This window comes from Meles meles, chromosome 9, assembly GCF_922984935.1.
Source record: "Meles meles chromosome 9, mMelMel3.1 paternal haplotype, whole genome shotgun sequence".
Classification (NCBI taxonomy): domain Eukaryota; kingdom Metazoa; phylum Chordata; class Mammalia; order Carnivora; family Mustelidae; genus Meles; species Meles meles.
This window is the reverse complement of record NC_060074.1, coordinates 89,429,716-89,456,261: the sequence shown is the minus strand read 5'-3', so window position 1 is coordinate 89,456,261 and position 26,546 is coordinate 89,429,716. Positions and strand designations below refer to the sequence as shown.

The 26,546-nt window shown below is 35.5% G+C and overlaps 1 protein-coding gene across 1 annotated transcript in view; it reads right to left on the bottom strand.

The window, feature by feature from the left end:
* Positions 1–26,062, bottom strand: part of LRP1B (LDL receptor related protein 1B) — a 2,013,404-nt gene extending 1,987,342 nt beyond the window's left edge. Inside the window, exon 1 of the mRNA XM_046019480.1 lies at positions 25,745–26,062. Within this exon, the coding sequence (XP_045875436.1) occupies positions 25,745–25,925 (181 nt within the window). The 5' untranslated portion in view covers positions 25,926–26,062. The remainder of the gene's footprint in view (positions 1–25,744) is intronic.
* Between the last annotated feature and the right edge of the window lie 484 nt (positions 26,063–26,546).

Genomic DNA, 26,546 nt, shown 5'->3' with positions numbered 1-26,546 from the left:
CATTGAATAGCACAATATTTTAAGCTGGAATATGTCACAAACACTAATGAACACAATATGCCAAATAAATGACATCTCCAACCTCATGCTAGTGGCTGATTCTTATATACCTGCTGTATATAAGGAAAAGCCAAATTAAATATTGTGCCATTCCAGGATTCATTAGCAGGATCTGTCAGCTGTGTAAAAACTTCCTCCCAAGTATCTGATCAGTACTCTGGTGCATACTTGTTGAGCTTCATTTACAAGATTGTCAGAAAACTAAATGTATTTTCACAGCACCTTCCAAATCTTTAATCAAGCAATGTCTAATGAAGCCAAAAGGCTATTTCTCAATTCTTTTCCACTTCCTCTTTCTCCCAGTAGGATATTTGCAAAGATAGCAAAGAAGATGACACACACCTTAGTGTTGAGAGGAGGGATAGCTATAATCCACATATTACCAAATGAAAAGTTCAAGTGCCATTCTTCACTTCAAGGGGGCTTGAAGGAGGGATTTGTTTTATTATAGGGTCTACTAATGCCAACTCTAAATCCCCAGCCTTTCACAGGAGAGTTTATAAAATCCCTCTTCCATTTGTGAAAAGGAAACTCTCACAATACTGAGGCACAAAATGATATTTATTGACATTAAAAGCCTCATCAGTTATTTCTCAGCAGTCTTTATTCCTTTTCCAGAGGGGTTTATTGTAATGTTTGGCATGAAGGAAACTGGCACTCTTTGATTTAGTAAAATCTGGCCTGAAATCAGTACTCCAAAAAGTACTTTAAAGCTAGGCATTTTCTTAATATTGGATTGAGTCCTGTGGGTGACTATATTAGTCAGAGATGAGTTTGACTTAACACAAGGTCATAAAGGTTTTTAAAAATATTCTGCTTTACCCTTAAATCATTAGTACTGCCTTTGCTCTGGAGCCCATGTTAGACAGCAATATATTCAAAATCTTTCTCCTCTCAGCTCACCCAGGCTCCTTGGGTTTCATCTCAGGAAACAATGGCTACATACCTTCTCAATCATTTTATCAGCCTTATCAACCAGTCTTTTATATATATATAAAATTATAAAAATATATATTTTTATATATGCACAAGCAGGGGGAGCAGCAGATTGAGAGGGAGAATCAGGCTCCCTGGCCAGGCAAGGAGTCAGACCACGCAGAGCTTAATCCCGGGATCATGACTCAAGCCCAGCCAAAGGCAGATGCTTAACACTGCACCCCATATCCAACCAGTCTTTAAACAAGCAAGCAATGAACAATTCATGGCTTCATTACTTAAACATCTGGAGAGCTCCATAGAGTTAGTGCCTACACCTAGGAGACGTTCTCAAATTGAGCTTTTTCAAGACCAGTTGGGAAAATAACTAGTTTTATTTACTCATCTGTCTTAAACGTCCTACCACTTCCAGATGTTACAAGTGAATGATAGAAACAGAAATGTATTCCCTGCTCTCAGGAGCCCACAGTCTAAGAGAAAACATATTAACAGTGGTTAACAATCACAACAGTTCCCAGCAAGTGTTTTGAGGGAAATCATAAGCTGATTTGCAAAGATGGAAAAGGGCACCGGGCACCTGACTGAAGATGAGCCCAGTTTGGTAAGCAGACTCCAGGCCCTCTCTATCCCCCATGCCGAGGAAGGAAGATCACAGTTTAGTCTAAAGGCAAACCTATATTCTAAAAAAAGACCACCCACTGAAGAAGTTTAGAAAGAAGATCTGTTTGGGTTATTTAAAAGCTCATTCTAGTGGCAGAATAGTAAATGGACTGAACTTCCTACTACTTTTCAGTGAACAAAATTATATAAATACCTACTTCCAACATTGACAATAATGAAGATGTCATCTCTTCTTCGGTACATTCCATTAAATAGGGCCAGTATGGGTGGAATGATATTTTTCATTGCTTTTATATAGGGCTATATAGTTTTCAAAATGAAGAATTTTGAAAAAAAATCAGTAAAGAATTAAAATATTTTCTGTGGAATGTGCTACACAGAGTGAGTGATTTGGTAGCCACTTAAGTATAAGAGACAAATATGAAGTTGTTAAACATTTGATTTGAAAGGTGATCAATCAAAATGTTATAATTGGTATAAGCTTGTAAATTTTCAGAAAGAATTCATTAATACTGAAGATGTGATTTTTTTTTATAAACCAAAATAACTTTATATTTCAAAAACTTTTCAGGGTCTAGAATTAAGATGAAATCTACTGCCTAGCAATGGTTCATATTTTATATTATGTTCCTATTTCAATTATTAATATGACTATTTTTCTTCATAACACATTTTAAATAATAATGTCTTATTTCATGTGTTCCTTAGGGTTGTACACTGTTCTAAGGTTACTAAAGGCTAAATTAGATAAAATATTTCTTAACCTGATTTTTTAAAAATACTTAGATTTATATAGCACAGAAGCTGAACTTCTACAGTATCTCATTTCACTTCACTTAAGGCACTTGTCATCACAAAAAATGAGCTGCTGTGTTGCTTGTACACATACTTGCCACCCCCTGAAATCCTGTTTGCTACACTTCAGCCTATTTTTTTGCTTTCTAATATAGAAGTGATGGTTTTTCATTACTGTGTCATTCACACTTTTTTTCTTAAGTCTAATTTTATCTAGAATGTCCACAATAAATATTTTTAAAATAGTAAACAACTAGTAAGCTGTGTTTTCCTGCCATCCATACATATAAGTTAAAAAAATGAGAATTAAACAAAAGAAATAAAGATTCCAAAATGGCAACTGAAAAAAAAAATCGCAAAAGTGAACTCACTTTCATTAATAGTGTTGTGGAATAATTAAGTTTTAATTCTGTAAAGTGCTATAGAATTTGAAAAGCACTTTGATTTTCTTATTCGGTTTTAAAGAGTTATTTATCTATTTATTTGAGAGAGAAAGAGAGAGAAAGGAAAAGAGAGAGCATGAGCAGGAGGAGCAGAGGGAGAGGGAGACAGAATCTCAAGCAGACTCCTTGTTGCCTGCCAAACCCAACAGGGGGCTCAATGCCAGAACCTGTGGATCAGACCTGAGCGGAAACCCAGAGAGTGACACTCACCTGACTACACACCCCGGTGGCCCTTCTTGTTCAGTTTTAAAGCAACTCCATATAACAAGTTATCTTTAATTACATTTTACAGATCCAAAAATCCAGTATTGGAGAAAATATGTGATTTGGTCATGGCTGCTAGGAAGTAGCAGAAGCTGGAGTCTGGATACAAAGCAAAATCTCTGAATTCAGGGCTACTCTACACTCCATTGTAAATTTTATGCCATTGATACACAAAATATACTAGAATTAATACCTTCCATTTTTTGTCACTTGAAATATGCCATTGTCCAGCGTGAGCAGCCTTTCACCTCCCTGTATGTCATTTTCAAATCTTGGATCATCTTTCATCGCATGCAAAGACAAATTCTAAGGTTTAATAATTAGTTTTTAATTTTATTTATTTTTTAAATTAAATTTAAAAAAATTTAATTTTAATTTAATAATTAGTTTTAATAAAGAAGCCCTTGAAAAATCTAGTAGCAGTAAAATTTCAAAGGTAAAAATTATATTATGTCTGATATGTACTAAGTGGTTTTACTGCATCCTCTTTAAAAATTGATTGCATAGGGGCGCCTAGGTGGCTCAGTGGGTTAAAGCCTCTGCCTTTGGCTTGGGTCATGATCCCAAGTCCTGGGATCGAGCCCCGCATCAGGCTCTCTGCTCAGCAGGGAGCCTGCTTCTCCTCTCTCTCTCTGCCTACTTGTGATCTCTGTCTGTCAAACAAATAATTAAAAAATCTTTTTAAAAAATTGATTGCATATATATATTAACTCATTTACCCAAAATAGTGAATTAATGGAATACATACATGTCATTATAAAAAAGTATATTATAAAGTCAATATAAAGCTTTATATTTAAACTGTTATATTGCCTTAATTACAATAGACAGATATCCTAAATGTAAACAAATGTTCTTTTCTGATTAAGTTGATTCACATAGTTGATTAATTCTGTGCAAAGAGGAACAGGAAAGAAAAAGGGAGAAAGTAAGAAATTTTGATATATTTTAAGAATTTATATTTACTTTTTACTTTTATTTTGCAATGTTTTCTGGGCTAAAATAAAATAATACCACTCAATAAGGTTTGTAAAAAGATGCATAAGTAATAATTAAAGATATACATTTAAATAAAAACAAATTAGATTATCTTCCTAAGCATTTTGCTCTATTTTACTATTATAATTTTTAGACAAAAGTACGATACCCCAAGAATTTAAGGCCACAAATATATATTAATTGTCCCAAAGAGTTTTCTAATATATTGTTGTTTTTTTTTTAATCAAATACTATTCCCTTAAAAAAAAATAAGGGGCATAAGATGGCTCAAATATAAAAATTAATTTATAGGGAACTCTCAACAAATATAAAATAGATGTGTTCTCTGAAGTAAATATGTCTGATGATTTTGGAGCCTCTATAATTGTCCTAAATTTTTTTTCTCAAATAAGCTATTATTCATCTTTAATTCCATGTGAAAGAACAATCCTATATTTAAGGTTAGCTGGAAAATAAAAAGCAATATGGCCAGTCTCTTCATAGTCTCTGCTAAGAGTGTAATTTGCAAGTAATTTATCAATAGATATTTAATAATTTAAAAGAAAAAAAAATCAGTAAAGCATGAGTTGCAAATGCAACTGACTGACTATGCTCCTCTTGGGAGAAAAAAGTCCATCAATGAATGAAAGTAGAATTCACATTTTTAGAGTCCCTCCCATTTTAACGATTACTTCATGGCACCATTGTTCTCATTTCCTATAATTCATTAACACAGGTTATATGAGAATCTAAAGGACTAAAGTATTAAAGTACTAAAATCAGACAAGGCTGAATGAGAAAACTTGGACATCGAACACTTCTTCATTGACTACCAAGTGGTTGGGATATATACATATGTTTTCCTTTTTCAGACACCCACTTTAATTTTTATTAGTACATTTTTGCAGTGGTTAGCAAGATGAATGAAATCTTTTTTAAAGGGACAAAAACACCCCATAGATGCCCACATTGTTCCATAAACCTGAGATCTAGTGACTATATTTTCAATTACAGATCTTGGTTAAAACTGGCTTGTAGAATTCATTTGCCAAGGTCACTGGAGTTAGAGAATTTGCATATTTCCCTCAACTGACTCCAGGTAAAAACTACTAAATATGTCAAGTGATGCATGTCTTGTTCATTACATCAGAACAATTTATCTCAGAAACTATGCTTACCCAAGAACTTCCCTAGTAAGTCTCAAGCACTGGTTTCCTTTTCAATGGATTTTTGAGAGACAAATATCTCAATTTTTATGTGACAGGATTCCTCTGTTACAAAATGAAACAAGTTTAAAATAACTCAAAAAAAAAAAAAAAAAAGAGCATGATGACCTTATAAGCAGAATGAACCTCAGTTGACTAGGAAAGAGTACATTTAGAGTGGACTTTGGGAGGAAGCAACTATTTCCCAAAGATTGTTATTGCTTAATGAGATCCGTGACCACACATCCATTATGTGGGATAAACATGGCTCCCTACTGACTACCCAAAGCTTGCTGACAGTTGGTGGTTATGATGTTAACTCACTTTAACACCCTAGAAATGTTTTAATGTCTTTTTCTCCTATTTCTGTAATATTAGGGCAAGGCTTGAATATACCATGTAGAAAATATAATAACAAGATTGAAACAGTATAACTTGGACAATCTCTGTAGCAGTTCTGTATTGCATATAGCAATAACCTATAAGTGAGGCTTATTTTAAGAGAGGATCTTCTTCCATTTTTGAAAAACAATTTTTGTAGTATCTATAAATTGATCAGATATAAAAAATCTTCACATATTGGCTTATTCTAGTAAATTATGTCCCTTTAGTAAAGGAAACCCAAGATTAATATTGTACATATTTTGCCTCCAACTATTTGTTTTTATTGCTTTGTAGGAAAGCAAAATTTTAGTAGTTTTGGTTTTAAAAACACAAAAATAATGAAAAAACATACTTTTAAATTTTCAGATTATTTTATGTAAAGAGTAGCTCTTCCTATTGAGAAGTAAAACATGCCTATTGGGCATTCCTCATAGTCCCCTTACCCAAAGAGAAAATAATAGCATCAGCAAAGTACAGTGTTAACATTCAAAAACGGTATCTGGTTCAGTTGTTTTCAAAAGTTGTATAGAACAATACATGTCATATTCAAAGACACAAATATAACCCTTGATTTTTCTCTTCATTCTGATTTTCTGACAGAAGATCTTTAGCACACACACTTTGATGAGAAAGCAAACTACCTTTTATGTCAATTTATCACTTAGATGCATTAAACATTTACTTGGTATTTACAATCACATCATTCTTCCTGGAAAAAAGTAGTATTTTTAATAAGTACAGTAATACCTGTGGAGAATAAAAACAAAAACAAAAACAAAAAAGAACAGATGTTCCTCCTATCCCACCTGTTTATTCTGTAAGGTAAATACAAAAGCCTTCTATGGGTAAAAATAGATAATAAAAATTTGGAAACTTTGGTTTTTAACTCATAAAAGCAAAAAAAAAAAGTCATTTTATTATTACCACCAAGATCAGAAAAGTGTTCTAGATTACCAGTAAATTATCCTTTCTACTTTCAGATACAACATAGCAATGTATCACCACAGGACATTCAATACAGGAACACAAAGCTATGACCTAATGCACTATAGTAAGTTAGCAAGTTGTGGGAGTAACTCTGTTTTAATGTAGTGAAAATGTCATTTTAAACTATTTGAAGAAAAAAATAAATTATATTTCTAGAGACTAACATCAGAAGAAAGTATGAAAATTTATATTGAAATTTATTCCTTGACAAGTTTCTTTTCTCCTGTTATGAAGTAGTTCATTAATTAAAGAGATTTTATTTTTTTTATTTTCTTTAAGATTTATTTATTTATTTGAGAGAATGAGTAGGGAGGGGAGGCAGAGGGAGAGGAAGAATGAAACCAAAGCAGACTCGTGCTGAGCATGGAGCCCAACTAGGAGCTCAGTCTCATGACCCTGAGACCATGACCTGAGCCAAAACCAAGAGTCTGATGCTTAACCAACTACACCACCCAAGTGCTCCTATTTAGATTTTAGATGATTTCTTTTAGAGGTGACTTTAAAAAGCCCACCTTAGATCCACTGAATTATAAAGAACAACATTTTCAGTACATCTTCCTGTTCAAGAGTTCTTGAATTAACCACAGTGAACTACAGAACTACTTATTTTAGGTCAATTCTCTTGCACCTCACTGACTTTGTACCTGCAGTTCCCTATGTTTAGAAGGTTCCCATCTAGGACATCAATAGCCGACATTCATCTTTATGCCAATTAGAAAAAGGAACCCCTCAGGCCCACTGTAATTCCAGATGAGGGCACAAAGCTTGGTAAGCAGAGTGGGATGTGGATGTCACTCCTCCCTACCGTTCCTCTGCCTAGTCCTTTTGCAGACTCTGAGATGGTCCTGGTCTTCTTACTATAATTTCTCTTCTTTCTATAATTTCTCTGGCTTCTAAGAGTTATTAACTGTAGGCAATAAATGCAAATATACAGTAATAAAATCTAATAATAACTAGAAGAGTAATTGTGAGTTGGTGGTTTATATATCTCTATTCTATATTTATATCTCTTTGAGTTTTTTTGCAAATAAGCATACAGAATTTCAAAGAGATTATGTATCCTGGCCAACGTGACACAGCTAATAAGTGATAAAGCCTAGATTGGAATCCAAACTGAATGACTTCAAAACTTAATCTCTTAATCTCAATCCTAATGTACGTTTTTTGGTTTGTTTCTTTTGTTTTAGTTTTTGTGTTTTTGTTTTGTTTTTGTTTTTGTTTTTTAATTACTGGGAATAACTCAAGTGTAGGTTCCTGGATCTTTTTTTTTTTTTTTTAATATTTTATTTATTTGACAGAGAGAAATCACAACTAGGCAGAGAGGCAGGCAGAGAGAGAGGAGGAAGCAGGCTCCCCGCGGAGCAGAGAGCCCGACGTGGGGCTCGATTCCAGGACCCTGGGTTCATGACCTGAGCAGAAGGCAGAGGCTTTAACCCACTGAGCCACCCAGGTGCCCCAGGTTCCTGGATCTTGTATGTATTTTTCTCTCCTTATACTGGAGTGTAGAAAGTACAAAATGATCTTGGGACAAAGAATTTGGGGAGTTTTTAGAGAAAGAGAGCCTCTTGCCTGTGGATGTCTTAACTTTGTTTATTAGAATATTTATAACCTACTAGAAGGATTTAAGAATGGTGTCTTCCATTATATCATACCATTTGGGAGCACATTAAAAAAGACAGGAAACATTCATCTGTTACAGTGGGGATCCTGGGATGAACAGTATTGCTTTCTGTTCATAGAATGAATGCCATTCTTAAACATTTTCATCATACAAGACCATACGACAGAATACATTACAAAAGCAACCATTATTACTACTACTAGTACTAATAAACTTTCATTAATTGAGTGTCTACTATAAAAGGACACTTTATAGGTATTTTCTCAAAACCTCAAATCTTTATGGTAGCTATCACTGCATTTCATCTATAAGGAAACTGAGATTTGAAGAGATAAAATAATTATCAAAGATAATACAGCTAATAAGTGCAGTTTTTTCTTCTACAATAGGACACAACATTACTGCCGAGCATTTCAGCAAAGCCAAAGCTATAGAGCACTTTCTGTCTCTCTCAATGTTTGCATTATTAATTCTACTATGTATACACATACCTAATATCACCTAGGAAATATTCTGTCCAGAAATATTCAATTGGAGTCCAGTCTAGCTGGTAGATCTAATACCCAATTTATAGAAAGCACTAGTGAAACAGGACCATGATAAATAAAATAATGAGGAAATAAATTCAGAATACAAGATATTCTATGCTTGGCAGAATCATTTCAAAAGATAAAGATCAAGGGGCGCCTGGGTGGCTCAGTGGGTTAAGCCGCTGCCTTCGGCTCAGGTCATGATCTCAGGGTCCTGGGATCGAGTCCCACATCGGGCTCTCTGCTCAGCAGGGAGCCTGCTTCCCTCTCTCTCTCTCTGCCTGCCTCTCTGTCTACTTGTGATCTCTATCTGTCAAATAAATAAATAAAATCTTAAAAAAAAAAAAAAGATAAAGATCAAGAAAAAAATGTGATGGGGTGCTGTTCAATATAAATGAATTAAGAGACAAAATAACAAAGAAAAAGCATGATCTATGATTACCTAATATTTAAAAAGAAAAAAAAAGATTTAAAAAACCCTATAAAATACATTTAGGGAAAACTGGAGAAATGTAAAATGATCCAGTAAAATCAAATAAAGATGATGGTACATGAAGGAAATGATCATTTTTGTTGGAGAAATCAAGAAAGATGTCATGGGATGAAAGGAATTTATTCAACATATAGCAAGAGATTGCTCTGTGATTTTTCAGCCTAAATTGATTTCCTCATTGTCTAAATTCTAACCCTAACAATAGCATTTTTAAATAAATATTGCTACTTAACATTCTCTAATTATTTCTAATATGTAAACCTCTTCTCTCCAGGATTTCATTTTCTATTCTAATGGGCTCTGCAGTGCTCATTACAAGATTACATAGTTGACACCCAAGTAGATTGAGGCAACAGATATTTTTGTAGATATAGGATCTACAAGTCCTCCTCCTATGTTAACACAAAGCAATATGTACTGCAATAAAACTCCAGTGTAAATTAAAGGATTAAAGGATTCTTTCAAGTTAGTTGTAGCTCCATGCTCTTTTTGTAAAATTCAATCAAACTAGATGCTAATAAAAATAAGTTTGCCATTAGCCAGCAGGGGGAAGAAAGATCCTTCAGTGGTTACAGAATACAGCTTCAACACATCTTGGTGAGGTAGGAGTCTTTATGCATTATTCTCCTTATTTTACCAGGCAGGAAGTAGACACAGAGAGAGGCTAAGTGACTTGCCCAAGGACAAAGAGTGAGTCAGATGCAGAGCTGGGAATTGAGCCCACTTCTCCCGGTTCCCAGTGTACAGCTTTTCTCAGCAAGCCATAATGCCTTTCAGATGGATCATTTCCTAAAATGTATTAAGTTGTTAAAAATTCAATATGGGTGTTGCATTGCTTTCCAACTAGTTCTGTTTCTCACTACCTTCCTAGAGCTATTATCAGAAGCTAAACTGATGGTTGGATCAATAATCTCACATCTAAATTTTTTTAGACAATATGTCATTAAAACTGGATATATCCAAGCACCTAAAATGAATCAGACTCTTTGGAGAGTGAGGTTGGGTTTGGCTCTTTTAGCAGGTGGGGGAGGATCCTGAAGTGAGGGGAAAAAAAACACTGCAGCTCAAAGTTAGGAGAAACTGGAAATGATCAGGGAGAACAGGTCTTCATCAACCACCAGAAAGACTTAAAAACAAGCAAACAAACTCCAGCAATATGATGTTCGTGGTCTCACTATAAAGGAAGATAATTAAAAACTGCATACATTGAAAATGTGGAGAGCCTGGACCTTTTGAAAAGACTCTAGACACTTGTTTTTATACAAAGCTATTTTTCATTAGCTGGAATTTTATCCATTGGTTCATTTGTTCATCTTACCCATGAGTCATGGGCAGGAACTATCTTTTTTAATCACAAGACACTTATACTGTGCTCCTATTGTGCTAACTAAACTGGAAATGGTAAGTAGGCCAGACACTAACACTCCCATAGTCTTCTGACTTGATCATTGGAAACCTCACCAACTCATTACTGTGCCCTTTACTAAAGAACACAGACTCAACTATAGAATCTCTTTCAATATAGCAATGTGAATACTAATCAGTCAAGATCTGTCCAAAAAGATCAAACCATTCACTATCTCTGGCATATGCTTTTTTATTCACTGCCCATTCAAAAGACAAGATATAAAATCAGTACAGGCCCATGGCTTCACCTGCCAGGTCTGATCAAACCCTCTGCAATCATCCCTTATATGACCTGTGAATTACAAGTCATAAGACTTATGAATTATCTAAACTAGATCATCAACTCCTGAGGGCAGAGATGCCTTTAAAAAAAAAAAAGTACCTTAACACAGGTTTTCTGAAAAAAGTTCAATAAATGTTAATTGATTTTATAAAATTATGCACTGTTTAAGAAACTTTGGAGATGATATTTTGAATGCCTTAAAAAGTATCATTACCCATAATCACACAAATTCAGAATTTTAGTCAGCAGGTAATCAATCACTGCAGGGATTACTGTATTAAAATTAAAGAACTGAGAAACTGAGGGGCACCTGGGTAACTCAGTCAGTTAAACGGCTACGTGCAGCTCAGGTCATGATCTTGGGGTCTTGGAAATGAGCCTGGCATAGGTCTCTCTGTTCAGTGGGGAGTCTGCTTCTCCCTCTCTCTCTGCCCCTCTCCTCCCACTTGTGCTCTCTCTCACATGCTCTCTCTGTCTCAAATAAATAAAATCCTTAAAATAAAAAATAGTAAATAAATATAATTAAATTAAAGAACTCCCCAAAATGATTTCTTCTGCAACATCAAAACATATCAGCAGAGGAATTATTCTTGCCATCATTTACCACCCTTAAAATAATCTTATGACACTGAAGAGAGCACATCCCACTTAAAAGTGTCTGAAGTTCCAATATCCCATGAAATTCTTTGGAGTAGTAGTTGATTTCAGGGCAAAAACTGGGAAAATCAAGATGAGCTTGAATCATCTGTTAGAAAGAAAGAAAATGCTCAAAAAATGATTGGGTTATCTTCAAGGGCACAGTAGCCAATCTGAAAGACTTACCAATGGCCAAAAGTGCAACAATTTGAGCAAGAACATAAATAATGATAGTTTTGAATTATAACACAAACAATAAAATAAATACCTGTGAATCTATACTGATGGGAGGAAAGTAGGAAGGGAGGGAAAGAGAGAGAGAAAGAACAAATGGAAAAAGAAAGGGCGCCTAGGTGGCTCAGTGGGTTGAGCCTCTGCCTTCAGCTCGGGTCATGATCTCAGTGTCCTGGGATCGAGCCCCACATTGGGCTCCCTACTCAGTGGGGAGCCAGCTTCTCCCTCTCCCACTCCCCCTGCTTGTGTTCCCTCTCTTGCTGTCTGTCAAATAAATAAAATCTTTAAAAAAAAAAAATAGAAAGTTGTTGGTTTTTTATTTTTTTTTAAAGCTGATTCAAATAGGCAGTTTGGATATACTAATTCTTATGTCAACACAGGTATGAAATCTAAAGACAATGCATGGAAATAAAGAACACACTTGGCTCTTATTAAGTCACGGCTTTTCCAAAAAGAGGGAAGATGAAACACAAAGATAAATGCAATCCCATTGGTGTATCAGCATAAGAATTTGCCTACCCATTAGGCTCATATCTCTGACATCTTTGCTTTTCTACATTTTTCTTCTCCTTACACACTTTTTAATTTTTCATTCCACATTTTTTTTCTGGAGACAGAGTACAAGGCTAGGAGGAGAGGGAGACAGAGACTCTTAAGCAGGTTCCTCGCTCAGCATGGAGCCCCACGCATGGGGTTCACTCTCACCACCCTGAGATCATGGCCCACCCAAAATCAAAAGTAGATGCTTAGCTGACTGAGCCACCCAGGCACCCCTCACTCCATATTTCAATAATGATGTGTGTGGATCAGCAACATTGTTTTCACCAAATGGCTGTTATTTACCATGTAGAATATTTTTCATGAGGTCCCTGGTGTGCTGAGGCTGACTGAAATCATCCACATAGTATGTCCTCACCACTATTAAAAGAACTTTGTTTCTTTGGTCACTTTCAGTGGCATGTTTCTGCTTCCTGTCACAGTTGGATATAGCAGCATTCATTTCCTGTAGGGTCTTTAAGAATTTTCTCTGTACCAATACTCTCCCCTGATTCAGCCTTATGTCTTAAAGGAGAGAGGAAGTTTCAAAGGCACAGATACGGGATACTGTTGACATTCATTTATGATATCCTTCTTCCTAAAGCCATGTCCTGTAACAATTATGCACTCCAAATTTCAAGGCATTGTGCTCAGCTCTTTAAGGCCAACTTTTGTTTGCAATGCACCTAATAAAATGTCCGCTGTGATCCAGTCCAACCCTAGGCTGATCCCTACAACTGTAGGACTTCACAGTGGGCCACAGACTGTCAGCATGGGTGTTCAATTCATCAGCTTGTGTTTTTGACTGCTACAATATTATGTCTTTGGGGTGTGTGTGTGTGGGGTGTGTGTGTGTGTGTGTGTGTGTGTGTGTGCACGCACGCACATGTGCTGCTTTTTATCTTGAGGGTCCATGTTTAAAACTTCTGGCACTGTACATAAAAATCCAGACTCTGGACCACTCTAAAACTATTTAAAGGCCTGGTAGCCCTTGGCTCACATTCACCCAGGGCCACAATCTGCTCCATTTAAATATCAGCTGCTCCTTTGGACAGTGTGGCTGTTCTCTAATTTACATGTCACCTGGGGCGCCTTCTGATTAGCCTGGGTGCTATATGCATTTGTGTTTGTAAACCTTGCCCTTTAATTCATAAAGCTCAGTCAGATATGTCTGAGTGCCATTACCTAACATGACGGGCAACGAGGTCTAAGCAGCCTTTTCCCTGAGTGGAGATCTCAGAAGCCATAAGCAACCTATTTCTCTCTAGGCAACTACAGAAGAATTGTGGCCTATCATTTGCTCTCCCTGGCAGAAGGGAGGAAAGAAGGCAGGATTGCTGCTTCAGGTTCCTTTATAGGATTTCCTGCTTTTTAAGAAAATGTTATTATTGTATACTGAGTTTAAAACCCACAAGGTTACTCTCAAGCTAGAGTTTGAGACTTGGCTATAGAGCCATTACTGCTGCATTTCACACGAAAGAGAGTTTTACTAATCCTCTTTGGCATTCATCTCTAAATCTTGGTGAACTTGAGTAGCTTCAATCTCTGAAAGTTTATTTTTGACTTAAGTGATTTTCTTGCTATTGCTAGGTTTTTCAGGTGTCTCGCCAGCTTAACTGTTATCTGAATAAGCTTTGTTTATTTTCCTTGGATCTTTAGAGCAGGTTTAAGTCTGTTGCAAGGGGTCACAACATTTCCTGCCCAAGGCCTTTTATTCTGAGCATGCAGTCAGTAATTATTTCTCGCTTTACCTAAAATATAAATAACTCCCTTATACTCATTTTGAACTTTTTCCCATAGTGCTTTCCTTATGAAAGAAAAAAAAGCCCTTCAGCAGACCTCCGTGTGATGTGAGCAGAGTTCTAGTCAGGGAGCATAAATCATGCCTCATATTCACAAATATACAAGTAACCCTTCCCCTTCCTGCTGTTTTCAATTACTCAGATTAATTTATTTCCAAACTTTTTGGCACCCCTCTGCTAAAGTACAGAGCAAACAAATTTACAGTGAGTCCCAAATTAAATATTAATGCAAAATCTTTCAGCCTCAAATTTCATTTGGTTCAATCACTCAAAAATTTAATAAAATTTTGGTGTTTATTCCATATTTAACTTATTTCTAGGCAAAATGTTGATTTTACTACTGAAATTCTGGAGGCAAATTATTAAAGGGGATTTTGACAATGGGAATGAAAAATGGGCTGAACTTAAAGTCATACACAAATCGATTTCTGCACATGCATCTAGTCAATGTCTACTAAACCTGCATAGAAGCTCTTTACGTGACAAATAAATTGGTTAAGACCTTTTGCTTCAATATCTTTTTGTTGTTGTTGTTGTTTCAGTACCTTATTTATAAAACTTTAAATGCCTGAGCTTTGGCTCTCCTTATTTTAACTTAATGGAAGTATGTATCTTCCCTTCTTTAATCGAGGTTGGGGGAACAGGTGGTGGGTAATAGGGAGGGCACGTTTTGCATGGAGCACTGGGTGTTGTGCAAAAACAATGAATACTGTTATGCTGAAAAAATAAATAAATTAAATATAAATTATTGCAAAAAAAAGATATATCATGTTTGAAAATGAAGAAAGCAAGTTTTCTTTTTAAACATCCTATGTAATGATCAAGAAGCTTTTCCAAGGTAATTTCTCTGAATGAAGTATTTCCTCCACAATGCTGCTGCTAGCAACATAAGGTAAATAGTGTCAAAAAGTTGATTACTCCCCAGGTGCTTTTTTGACACTAGATGACCTGTATAACTGACAAAGAAACTGAGTGGGAATATTTGGGGAGCTAAATTTGTACTTTGGAATGCAGATTTGAATGTGAAGTTTTAAAACCAATCTCTGACTTTGTCTAAGGTAGATATAAGGAAAGAGAGCCAAAAAAGAAAAAGAACAATTGAAAAAAAAATCAATGGAATCAAATCCTGAAACAATCTTTAAATAACTTAGGGTGCAGAGTAACTCACTCAGCTTCATACAAACAGTATTTCCTTCAAACACTGTATTCCTTTCTTCATTCTCATGGACCTTCTGGGCTCGGATATTTTTTCTTTTCCCATCAGTTTTATAATACCTTTCTCTCAACTCTTTTTTCCTTTCTAGCTCCAACAAGAACTCAATAGACCCAAATGAGTTTGTTTTGTAGCCATAAGCAATCTTTCCCTGAAAATCCAAACTTGTACAATTGTTAAACTGGTGTTTCATTGCTTGTCCTGGTTTTTGTTGTTCAGTTGTTTCTTTCCCTAGTCTATAAATCACACTGAATGGTACATAGCAGTTACTATAACAGTTATTTAATGAATGTGTGGATAAATACAGAATAATCCAAGGGCCCTGACTGACAAAGAGGAATACCCAGTAGGTCATAAATGCTTATCCAGTAGATTTTCCACCATTTACTGTCACTACCCCCTTCCTTTTTAAGGTTTTCTAGGAATTATCAGGCAGGGTAATGAATATAGCCAATAGCAGCATTCTTAACAATTTCTTCCCTTTAATCGAATATTCATTAGTGGGAACTTGACTATCAGCACAAATTCCTCTCAATCATGCCAAGAATTTGGGGACAATGAAAATGGGTTCTTCCTTGAAAACTCTGAGGATCTCAAGGAAAAAAAAATTGCACAAATGAATCTTCATCACATAGGCCAATGCCTATTCCTTCTGCTGTTATATTCATTTAGATTAGTAGAAATAAAAAGAAAAAAATATTACTGCCATTTTTACTAATGCTTAGAATATCACTAAGCGCATTATTTTAATAAATAAATATTTTATGAAAATATTCATAAAAGAATATTATGAATCTGACTCTACTAATTCCATTTTACAGACATAGTATGGGAAAACATGGGGTAATAGGGAAGATGGCATTAATAATTCTGAAATATAAGGGAAAAGGTAACAAGGCAAGAAATATTGCAGCATCCACTTGTGACCCTCACATGCTTTTACACTTAGAAACACGTTTCATGCAAATCAATAAAAGGTGCAGCAAAAAGGAATGTATTCATTTTTAAATAGCCTTCACTGTTTACCTTTACCTTCAAAGGTAATAGTTTGAGTCTGTATTTGAATCCAGATACAGCCTTATCCTCTCAATATATTGCCTGGTACTACATTCAGTATTGTAGAAAATCTCCCTAAATTAAAGATATGAGTTGCTCCTCTACCTAGGCCTCATCTACATTGCCTTCTCCTCATTTAAGTCACCAACATCTCTGTCCAGGACAATTCTGACAGCCCTTTAACTGGATCACTGTATCCCTCTTATTCTCCTTCATTCAGCAGCAACAAGCATGAGCTCTTAAAAATTAAGTTGTGTCATGTCACCTCTGATTAAACATCCAAATGCTGCCTGTTGTAATAATAACAAAACCCAAATGCCTCACCTGAATCTGCATTGTCCTGTGGACCTGTTTATGGCTTTACCATATATATGCCTTTTCCAGTTCATACTCTTTCCCAAACACGCAGAGTTCACTTCAAACACACAAACAGACCTTCTCACTCTAGAATACCAAATTCTTGACTCCCTCTCAAAGGTTTGCATGGAAAGCTTTTCCTTCAGAACTACTCATACTTGTTCCCTCTCTTTCTTTTATCTCAGCAAAAAGGTCATCCTTCTCAAAATGCCTTCTGTGATTATAGCCACCAATTATTTCTCTCAATTACATTACATTATTTTTTATTTCTTCTTAGAACAAAATATTATTTGTTTGCTGATTGTTTCCCCCTGCACTAAAATATAAGCTACATCAAACCAGTTGCATTGTCTAACTTGCTCACTTGCCTCATCCCCAACTTCCAGAACAGTACCCAGCACATTATTTGCTGTACTTTGTTGAATGAATGGATAAGTGAGTGAATGATCACCAACCACATGGATTAGGAATCATATGAATTCAGTAGGGAAAAAACTGAAAAAAATTAAAGCATCTAGAAAATATAAGGGATTTCTGGTTTTATAGTGAAATACAAGATATAATATGTTTTCACATACATTATTTTCCTTGCTGTCATGGGAGGTATAAGGGACACCACTTTGTCTCTTTTATGTAATTGATTAGAGTGGTTTTCTGGAAAACTCTGGTGGTATTTTCACAGGCACCCAGATTAAAATACACCTAAAAGAAAACCCCCATGCTCTTTAGATCATTATGTTTCCCCAGCAGTGAAAGAAAGCAAGAAGAATGGAAAAAGTGGTAAGATTTTGGTTCTTACACTATTAAGGATTAATTCCAAAAGACTCGACAATATCCTTAACAAGCGCAAATAGGAAGAAAACATCCCAGTAGGGGAAAGAACTATACCCAAAGATGGACAGATGCAGAATGTTTAAATTCTAAATTCCACCTGTTCTTCATGTTAGCCAATGTTGGATTAAATCAACATATTTTCCCCCAAGTAAGATATGTATCCACTAACATTATGTGTCATCAGCATGGTGTTGGTGAACTACTAGCATTTTTGTTAAAATAACAACAGTACAAAGACTCAGTAAAAGGGCCTGAATTCTGAGTTAGTAATTCTATCTATAAATCTTAATTTAAAAAAAAAAAAAAAATCTGAGAAATACAAATGCCCAGTAGGTGTGATCATAATATTTTCACCTGAAGAGACAAAAATCTCACCCATGAGCTGACATCGTTATCCCTGTACTTTCAAGAGCTTAATTATGAGAAAATGCCTTAAAAATTAATAGAGATGAATAAAGTAGAATATTTTAATAAGGCATACTTGCTACTTTAATATTTTCATGCCAATAAAATATACCATTAAAAGCTTTGGGAAATGCACACAAGGTCTTAGATAATCTAAAAACCAAATCTTTTTTTTAATTTCAGAATACATATTTTAGCAAAAGTCTGAGATTCCTAATTGCTTCAGTTATTTGGTCTGTATGGATGGAAGTTTCAATAAATCCTTACTGTCAGTGCACTCCAGCATCTTTGTCCTTCCTCTCCTTATACAACCTTATTTTTCAAGAAAACAGACCATTCTAAACCCATTTCTGTTATATGCCCTATACCTACAGTTTTTCTTTCTCACAAATATCTTAAAATACCCTTGGAACACTCAAAGCAAGCAACCACAACTAAATTTCACTTCTTCTCTTCTCCCCCACCCCATTTTTATCTATCTTTTCTCATTTTAAGAAGAAAGGGCTATGATAACAAATTGTCATTAAAGAAAAACTCAGCGGTAGAAAAATTCTTAAGGAATTATGTATTCATATTTCTAAAGTTAAGCTGTCTTGGAAGTCTTGAAGTATGTCAATGCAATGTAGAAAAGTTAGGAAGGAACTTCCTATTGATTGTAAGAATAAAACAAGAGACGATCCGGGGTACCTTGATCTTACCTAAAGAAGAAACGTATTCTTTCGACTAAAATGAGGTCGTGTTTCAACAATACCTGTCTTTGGTCTGAAGGCTAAGCCAGCCAGGACAATGAGGTGCTTGCATCTCAGGAAGGGATGTCTGACTGTTAATAAGAATGCATTGTGAGATAAAATGTAATGCCGGCATCTTAGCAAGGCAACACGCTCTATCTTCTTCAAGTTTTTTTTTTCTTTTTTCTCTTATTTAATAAAGTTAGAAAAAATCTCATATAAAAAGGTACTTTCTCAACTCGTTTTCTATAAAGGATATAGTTATAATATTAGTCATGTACAAATGGAAACTTTCATACATACATGATTATATCTGAGAAAAATAAGATTAAACAGATGACAGTACAGTAAGATATATTAATCAAATTACTTTTCATTCTTTCTACGGGTAAAGACACCTTTGGCGAGTATTGCATATTTATAACTATTTTGAAATATTCCAGAAACTTCAAATATTCCACAAATTCATACAAATTCATACAAATATGAAAGCATAATTATTGAACAATAGAAGTAACACAAGCATTATGAACTTCAGCATTAGCCTTTTGCACTGGTGATACTTATAAGAATCTGACCTACTGGGAAATTAACAGCCAATGAATGGCCCCATTTATTTAACTAAGCCATTGCATTATCTAACCATAACTGGATATCCAATTGCAGACTGAAACCAAGTTAATGTGATTGCATGAGAAAGTTATTATACTCACATTTATAAACACACTAAATCCTGTTATCTATTTTATCACTGCAATGATTTCTACTATATATCCTGTGTTGAGAAAAGTCTTAACTTAGAAATAATATTTGGGAATATATTTTAATTTTTAAAAATACTTTACAAAATGAGAAAAATAAATTCAGTTAATAAAGTCAATAAAGAAAAATAATAAATTTCTAATTACTTTCAATAAAGTAGTTATCTGAATATGAATGAATTAAGAGCATATACTTATTTGCATTCAGTATTATTTTAGATTCTTATGCTAGCGCATGATAAAAATATATATTACTACCAAAATATATTACATTTTTCTGGTATGACAGGAATAATGGCAAAAGTACATATTACTCACTCTACAAGGTATAGAGGGTAACTGTCATGCATAAGTGTTTTAGGAAAATATATTGTTTTTGTTATTTTTCCACAAAATTCAACTTTAGGCTTTTAATGCAAGATCAGTTCTATTGTTTCACCTCATCTGACTGGCTACTATCTAAAACTTTGATTCCCATTTAGTTACTAGTCAGTTTCATCAATTAGTTTAGTCAGGAAGCTCAGTCAAAATAATTGGGTTTGTATAAAGATAGCCTAAATCAATAGGATGGAGCGGGAGACAGAAACTATATTTTGGTATCACTGAATTCAGAACAGAGCCATAAATAATACATATTTTCTAACTTGGCCTTGTAGTTATGCTAGGGGGGAAATGGGAGGCCACCAAATCATTTATGAGGAGAAAATATAGATCTAAAATTGTGAAGGCAGCTTATAGCAGAAAAACTTCTAATAGAAAAATATATACATAAATTTTGGAGGTCTAAGCTTACTTGTTCTGATGTGTTGCAAAATTTCCTGAAGGCTTCATTCCCCTTTCTATAACATGAAGGGTTCAGATGTACTTGGAGAGATTAAGATTTCATTAAAATGAGAGAGCACACAATTGTGAGAACAGTGATTAAGTATTATGGCAAGCACAATACTTTTCAAAAACAAGTGAGGAAGATACACTTATTGGCACATGTGGATTAGTCCAAAAGTAAATTTTTAAAACTCTAATTTTAGAGATATGTTATTTAATATTTAAACAATAGAACCTTTCCCCCCACCCCCAAGGAATTAACAAGCTCTAAAGATCTCCATCCTAAATAAAACAACTGGAAAATGCCCCCCAGAGCCAGTAGACCATTAGATTTGTGGTTGCTATACGGCAATTTCACCCCTATGCATCTAGTTAATGGGTTTTTATATAGGTTAAATTTGGAGAATATCAGTCCACATGGAAATGTAAAAAAAAAAAAAAAAAAAAGATTAAAAAGTATCCCAGTACTTTTCTGTTTGATTAATTTTATCCTCCCTTCCCCATCAAAAAACAAGCAACAAAAACAAAAACACCTTATTTGCGCTCTCTGTGCATCACGGTGGTTTTTGTCATTATTCTTGGATTAAATATGGGGACCCAGATTTCTCATTCTAGGTAGTTTTTGAACTGCCTGGAGTAAATATGACAATTTTCCCGATAGAAGTTTTGTCCAGTATGTATGCTGGTTAACTCATTGTAAGAGTACTCAACCTTTCACTTTAGTTTTGTTTAGCATTCCACCTACTAACAACATTGTTTCAAATTACAAGCATGGAGGGCATCATAATTACAGGTATATCGAAAGCAAATGCATTTAACATTTATATCCTCCACTGTCATATTTTGTTACAACAAAATATTTGTTACATTGGAAATTCACCATTAGAATATTGACTGCATGTTGGGTTTTAGGAGCTGAAAATAATTATTAAAATTTTTCCATTTCACATTTTTGTTTTTCAAGGAGGCAATATCACAAAGATAGGCATGTATTTTCTGGAATTGGGAAAAATGAAAGTTTCATATAAAAAAAATCTCTAATTTTCAGGCTACAATAGTGTTTTTAAAGAACGTTTGTGCCAGGGCAGCCATTTTAAATAAGATAAGTATATATAACCTTTAAAGAAGATTTTAGATACATATGTTAGGAAAGATAATATATATTATGTATATAGTATACATATAATAGGTTGCACTCACAGCTAAATTAATTAAATGATATCATGTTGGTACAATCATGTTTAACTTTTAGCATTAATTCTACTTTTGTTGAATGTACCTATCTAAAATGAAGACAAGTGTTTCCTTTGTACAAGAATTGTTTTGACAGACAGCTACAGAAGATAGAGAAATCTTTCAGTACATCTGGTTGGTACTTTTTACTATACAAAATCCCTATTACTAGGAAGGAATTGAAGAAAGGGGAGTGTACATTTCATATAAGATGTAAAAAATTGACACTAGAATCATAAAAATAAATTGATCATAGTAATATATGGAATGGAGGGAAGATATAGAGATCCCTCACCATTGTAATTATTGTAGAAGGCCAAATAATGTTCAGTCCAGGTAACTTTAAATGGAGCCTATCTTTATGGTATACCCAAGGCTCTGAAAAGAAAATGACAAGGCAAATAGTAAGAAATCAATGTCCTGGATCCAATACACTTGCAAATTAAAAATTTCTGCATGTCTCCACCATGAAAGACAAGTAATATTTAAGAAGTGTCATATCATGCTTAAGAATATATTCACCATATCACTCATCCCCCACCCCCTTTCTAAGAAGACAGACCTCCTTCACTTCCCCTTAAAAAAAATCACTTCCATCTTAATAATTTTCGCATTCTTAATATTTGGGTTTTCTGCAATATTTGCATTTCTCCCCCCTTTCTTAGAGGTTTAATTATATCCAACCTCACATTGATGGAAATTTCTTTATATTATCTTTATTCTGCAAACATTTTCATAAGATATTTATTATGAAATGAGAAGAAAAAATTATTTTAGGAATTATTATTTTTTCTAAAAATACTTTAATCTTTTTAGGAAATATTAGTTTGGATTTAGTCTTTTCCTAAATTTGTTATTTTTCCCATTTTTCTTTCCCTCACTTACTCTGTTCACTGCAATTCACATTCTTTCTCCTGTTTTAACACATTGAAATTGTTCTTTGTTTTCCCATTGTCTCCTTCCATTCTTACCAGTTTCAATTTAAGCTTGAGGAAACATAGAAGAAATCTCAAAGATTACAGAGACTTCTTCAAAACAAAACTTTTATGTTTGTGGAATACAAAGAAACATGGATTGCAGTTCATTCTTTAAGTAAGGGAAGATTAAAATTTTGACATACACATGATTGCCATTTTTAGATGGCTTTAGAGACATATACATTTAAATGATTATAACAGCATGAACTTTAATTGTTTGAAAATATGTTTCCCCATCTTATCAGACTCAGGAATTTAAATGAGACTAGTTTTGGGTTTCTCAATCCCTTTTATTTTCAGAAAATTTGACAACTTAAAATACACTTCCTTTTGAGTCTTAATCCCTATCAAGCAATAATTTGATATGATATGACATTGTTATATGACACACTGGTTGATCCTAAGTGAATATGATTTATCCCTCACATTTTGCTGTTAAGAGTTACAAAGATGTTTCCTTTTTTTGATGTGATGAAATCTAATAAGAACTGACATGTACATTAGCTTAACTCTGTATCAAAATCAATATAAACCAAGAAAATAAACAATGTAGAATTAGAAGGACAAGTGCATGTGTAGATCAAACACAAGCAAATGCCTCAAAGTATTCTTCTGTTTAGAAAAAAAGAATGTTTGAGCTTATGCTCATAAAATTAAAAACAAGGAGCAACACAGGTAGAAGGTAATATAACCATTTCTATCTAGTTCACACTGTTTAAGAAGTCACCCATTACCCAATATATATTTGGAGAACCTGAAAGTGATTTCTCATTTTCTGGCATGAAGCTAGCTCCTGCACCACAAAACATACCTGCGTAATTCACATGCCTATTTTATTCCTCAAGGACAATTGACATAAGCCAGTGCAGAAAGCTACATCTCATTAACCTCTTTCTTGAGTTTATATTCCCATATCATCTGTTTCAGCATTTCACTGAGGAAAGTTTGTCATAATGCAGCAGCAATCTCTTTTTTAACTTTAAACAAGATTTCTCTTTTTTCCCCCTTTTTTCCAAGTAAGACCCACCCTTTTTACTTTTGATAGATAGCTGGGACCATTTTAGCTCCTTTCTAACAGTTAGGAAAGTTGTGTTAAATATACATAATAGTGGCAAAGTGTTGGTCTACGACTATTTTTACTTGTGCCATCTTATAATAGTACTTTTTATACTGATATGATGATATATGACACTATTTTAGTTCCAGGAAAAAGTAACAATTCTTTTCCTATGCCCTCTTTATATCTTAGATGTCCCTGTCCTTCACAGAACTAAATTTGCATCAAATTGTGTCTTTTAAGATATTTAGTTTTCTAAGAAGAAAATCGGAGGTCTATATATTTACCTTTTTATGATATATATAATTCTCTTCAGGTATTCATTCTAATCATTGCAGTGACAACTCTTTCCCTCACAAATACATCCAAAATCACTGAGGACTTAGTTCTAGATGAGGTCAAATTTGCAGAGATTGGGCACTTAATCAGAAAAAGCCCAAGAGCAGGAGTCTGCAGTGCCATTATATTCTGCTAGCTCACAGGGCTGAAAAGCTTCATTCTGTTCTTCTGCTCTGGTCCAACTTCAAAGATTCTTCCTAAGAAAGGTTGAGAGCTGATTGTTCCGGATCAAAGACATCATCATTTCAAGTTAGAGCTATATGCTTCCATTTTATCAGTCTAGTTTTCAACTATTCCACACCAACTTCAAGGCAAGTTAAGACAAGTTTAGAAGCTATGTGGTTAGGTGGCAATGGTATGTTTAAAAGATTATCACTCAGTTAATGTCAAATTTTCTAAAGGAACTAATATTAGTCTCACCACTGGTAAAGGAAATGTGTGAGCACATTATAAAGATCATAATCTGGTTGCCAACAGCAGATTGGATAGAAAGACTACAATTCATTCTCCTGTTCTCTCCTATAATGAAGCAATAATTTTTAGTCAATTCATAATTCGCTTCAAGTGAACACAGTCACTAAATCTCTCAATGCAACATTTTGCCTATTTACTTGACATTGGGATCCAGGATCCTTCCTATCTTTGTTACTTCTATTTTTTTTTTTTTCTAATTAAACATCACTGACAACAACAGCAAACCAAAATATTATTAGTCACTATGAATATATATATGTATATAAATATATATATATATATATATATATATATATATATATAAAGCCTAGATCCGTGATACTCCTGATTTTACTCCAGGGAGTTAACCATTCCAATGCCAGCGGCCCAAATATTCATCTACCTCCCCCCTCCTTTTTTTTTTCATTCGTGCAACTGTTGTCAAAGATTGTCAAACTTGCACAGGGATTCCTGGGTTTCCAGATCAAAAGTTTACACAATCTAGGTTTATTAACATTCCTACCTCCTTTCTCCTCGGCTCCCCATACACATTCCCATTTAAACTTCTACCATTCATCAGCTATTCTGAAACTAGCAAACAAACAAACAACGGCAAAACGCCAATGGTGGGTAAACAACGTCATCTGGTACCATGAGCTGTGCCACAGACCTTCAGAATCAAGAAAGTCAAGTTCAAGCAGGTGCATGAGCCCCAAAGCGCCCTGAAAGCCTAAGCCTCTCCGCTGATGACTGGAATCTCACTTGAGTCTGCCTCAGAAGGGGCTACAGAAACGAAAGGGGCTTGCGTGGGCACTTTCCCCCGTCCACACACCGTGGGTGCAGCAGGTAGGGAAGTTAACCTCGAGCTAACTTGACGGAGCACACACAACGCGGAGAAGCCAGAGCCTGCGAAAGCTAAAAGCTATGAGACTCCGCGCCTAGGGAAGTCTTGGAAAAGCGTATTCTGATTCCAGCATCTGCAGCGCTTGGGTGCGCGGGCAGAAGCGCGCAGTCAAGTCCAAACGGTCCCAGTGGGGGACAAAATAAGGGCTGGTAAATGGCCAAAGAAAAAAGCTTGGCGGGGAGGAGGAAGGAAGCCGACGGCTCTTGCACCCGGTTCAGAAATCGCCCACCGCACCTCTCACCCCAACGAGGCCGGAGCACAGTGGCCAGCCAGTCCCGGAGAGCGGGGCCACAAGGACTTAAGTTTCACACTCACTTATCTACAAGCATCGCCCAGCAGGAAAGCCGAGGAAAAAAGGGGAAGCCAGGAGGGAGTTATTTCCTTACCTCGGTCTGCTCCCACGGTCAGCACCTGGGCGACAGGCAATAATCCCGAGAGAGTGAGTAAGGCGAGGAGAAACTCGGACATTGTGGTCGCTCGGTAAGGAAGCTTGCGCTGGAGACTGCTCCGCGGCGCCCTCGGCCCGGCGGCGGCGGCGGCTCGGAGCCCCGAATCGAGCAGCGTCATTTACAAATGTCACTGGAAATTCTTCAGCTCAATGAGCCCAGCCAGTCCGCCTTCTCCTGCCTGGAGCAGGATGTGGAAGGTGTACGGATGCGCGCGTGGGGGAGAGAGAGAGTGTGTGTGAGCGCCAGCGAGCGGCTCCTGTGTCTTGACTTTTCAATGCAGGGTACGTCTGATCTTACATCACGCAAAGAGGGGCAGTGAGAGATGCCAGCGGATGGGAATTCACTGATTAATCACCGAATCCACCACACACCCCTTCGTCGTCCACATAAATCACATCTATTACTTAGTAAGAAGCATTTAACACAACAGGAAAATACCACCGCGAACTGAGAGCACCACAAATCACAATTATTTCGGTCTCCTTGAAGGGAAAGTAACTCCAAAGCTGGTTCTGTAGGGATTTGGGTCTTGAGAGAAGGGGGAGACTTCTGCATTGGGCTGAGCCAGCCAAGCGCCTAGGAAGCTCCGCATTTAACAGCCAGCTCGGAATTATCAGCTACAGCGCTGGGATGCTTCTCTCGGCAAAGCAGATTTGGTCCCTTCCCTCCCCGGAAGCTTCCTTCCCGGTAAGGAAGGACAAGCTAAGTAACTGAGCTTCTCTTAAAAAAATGGTTTCAT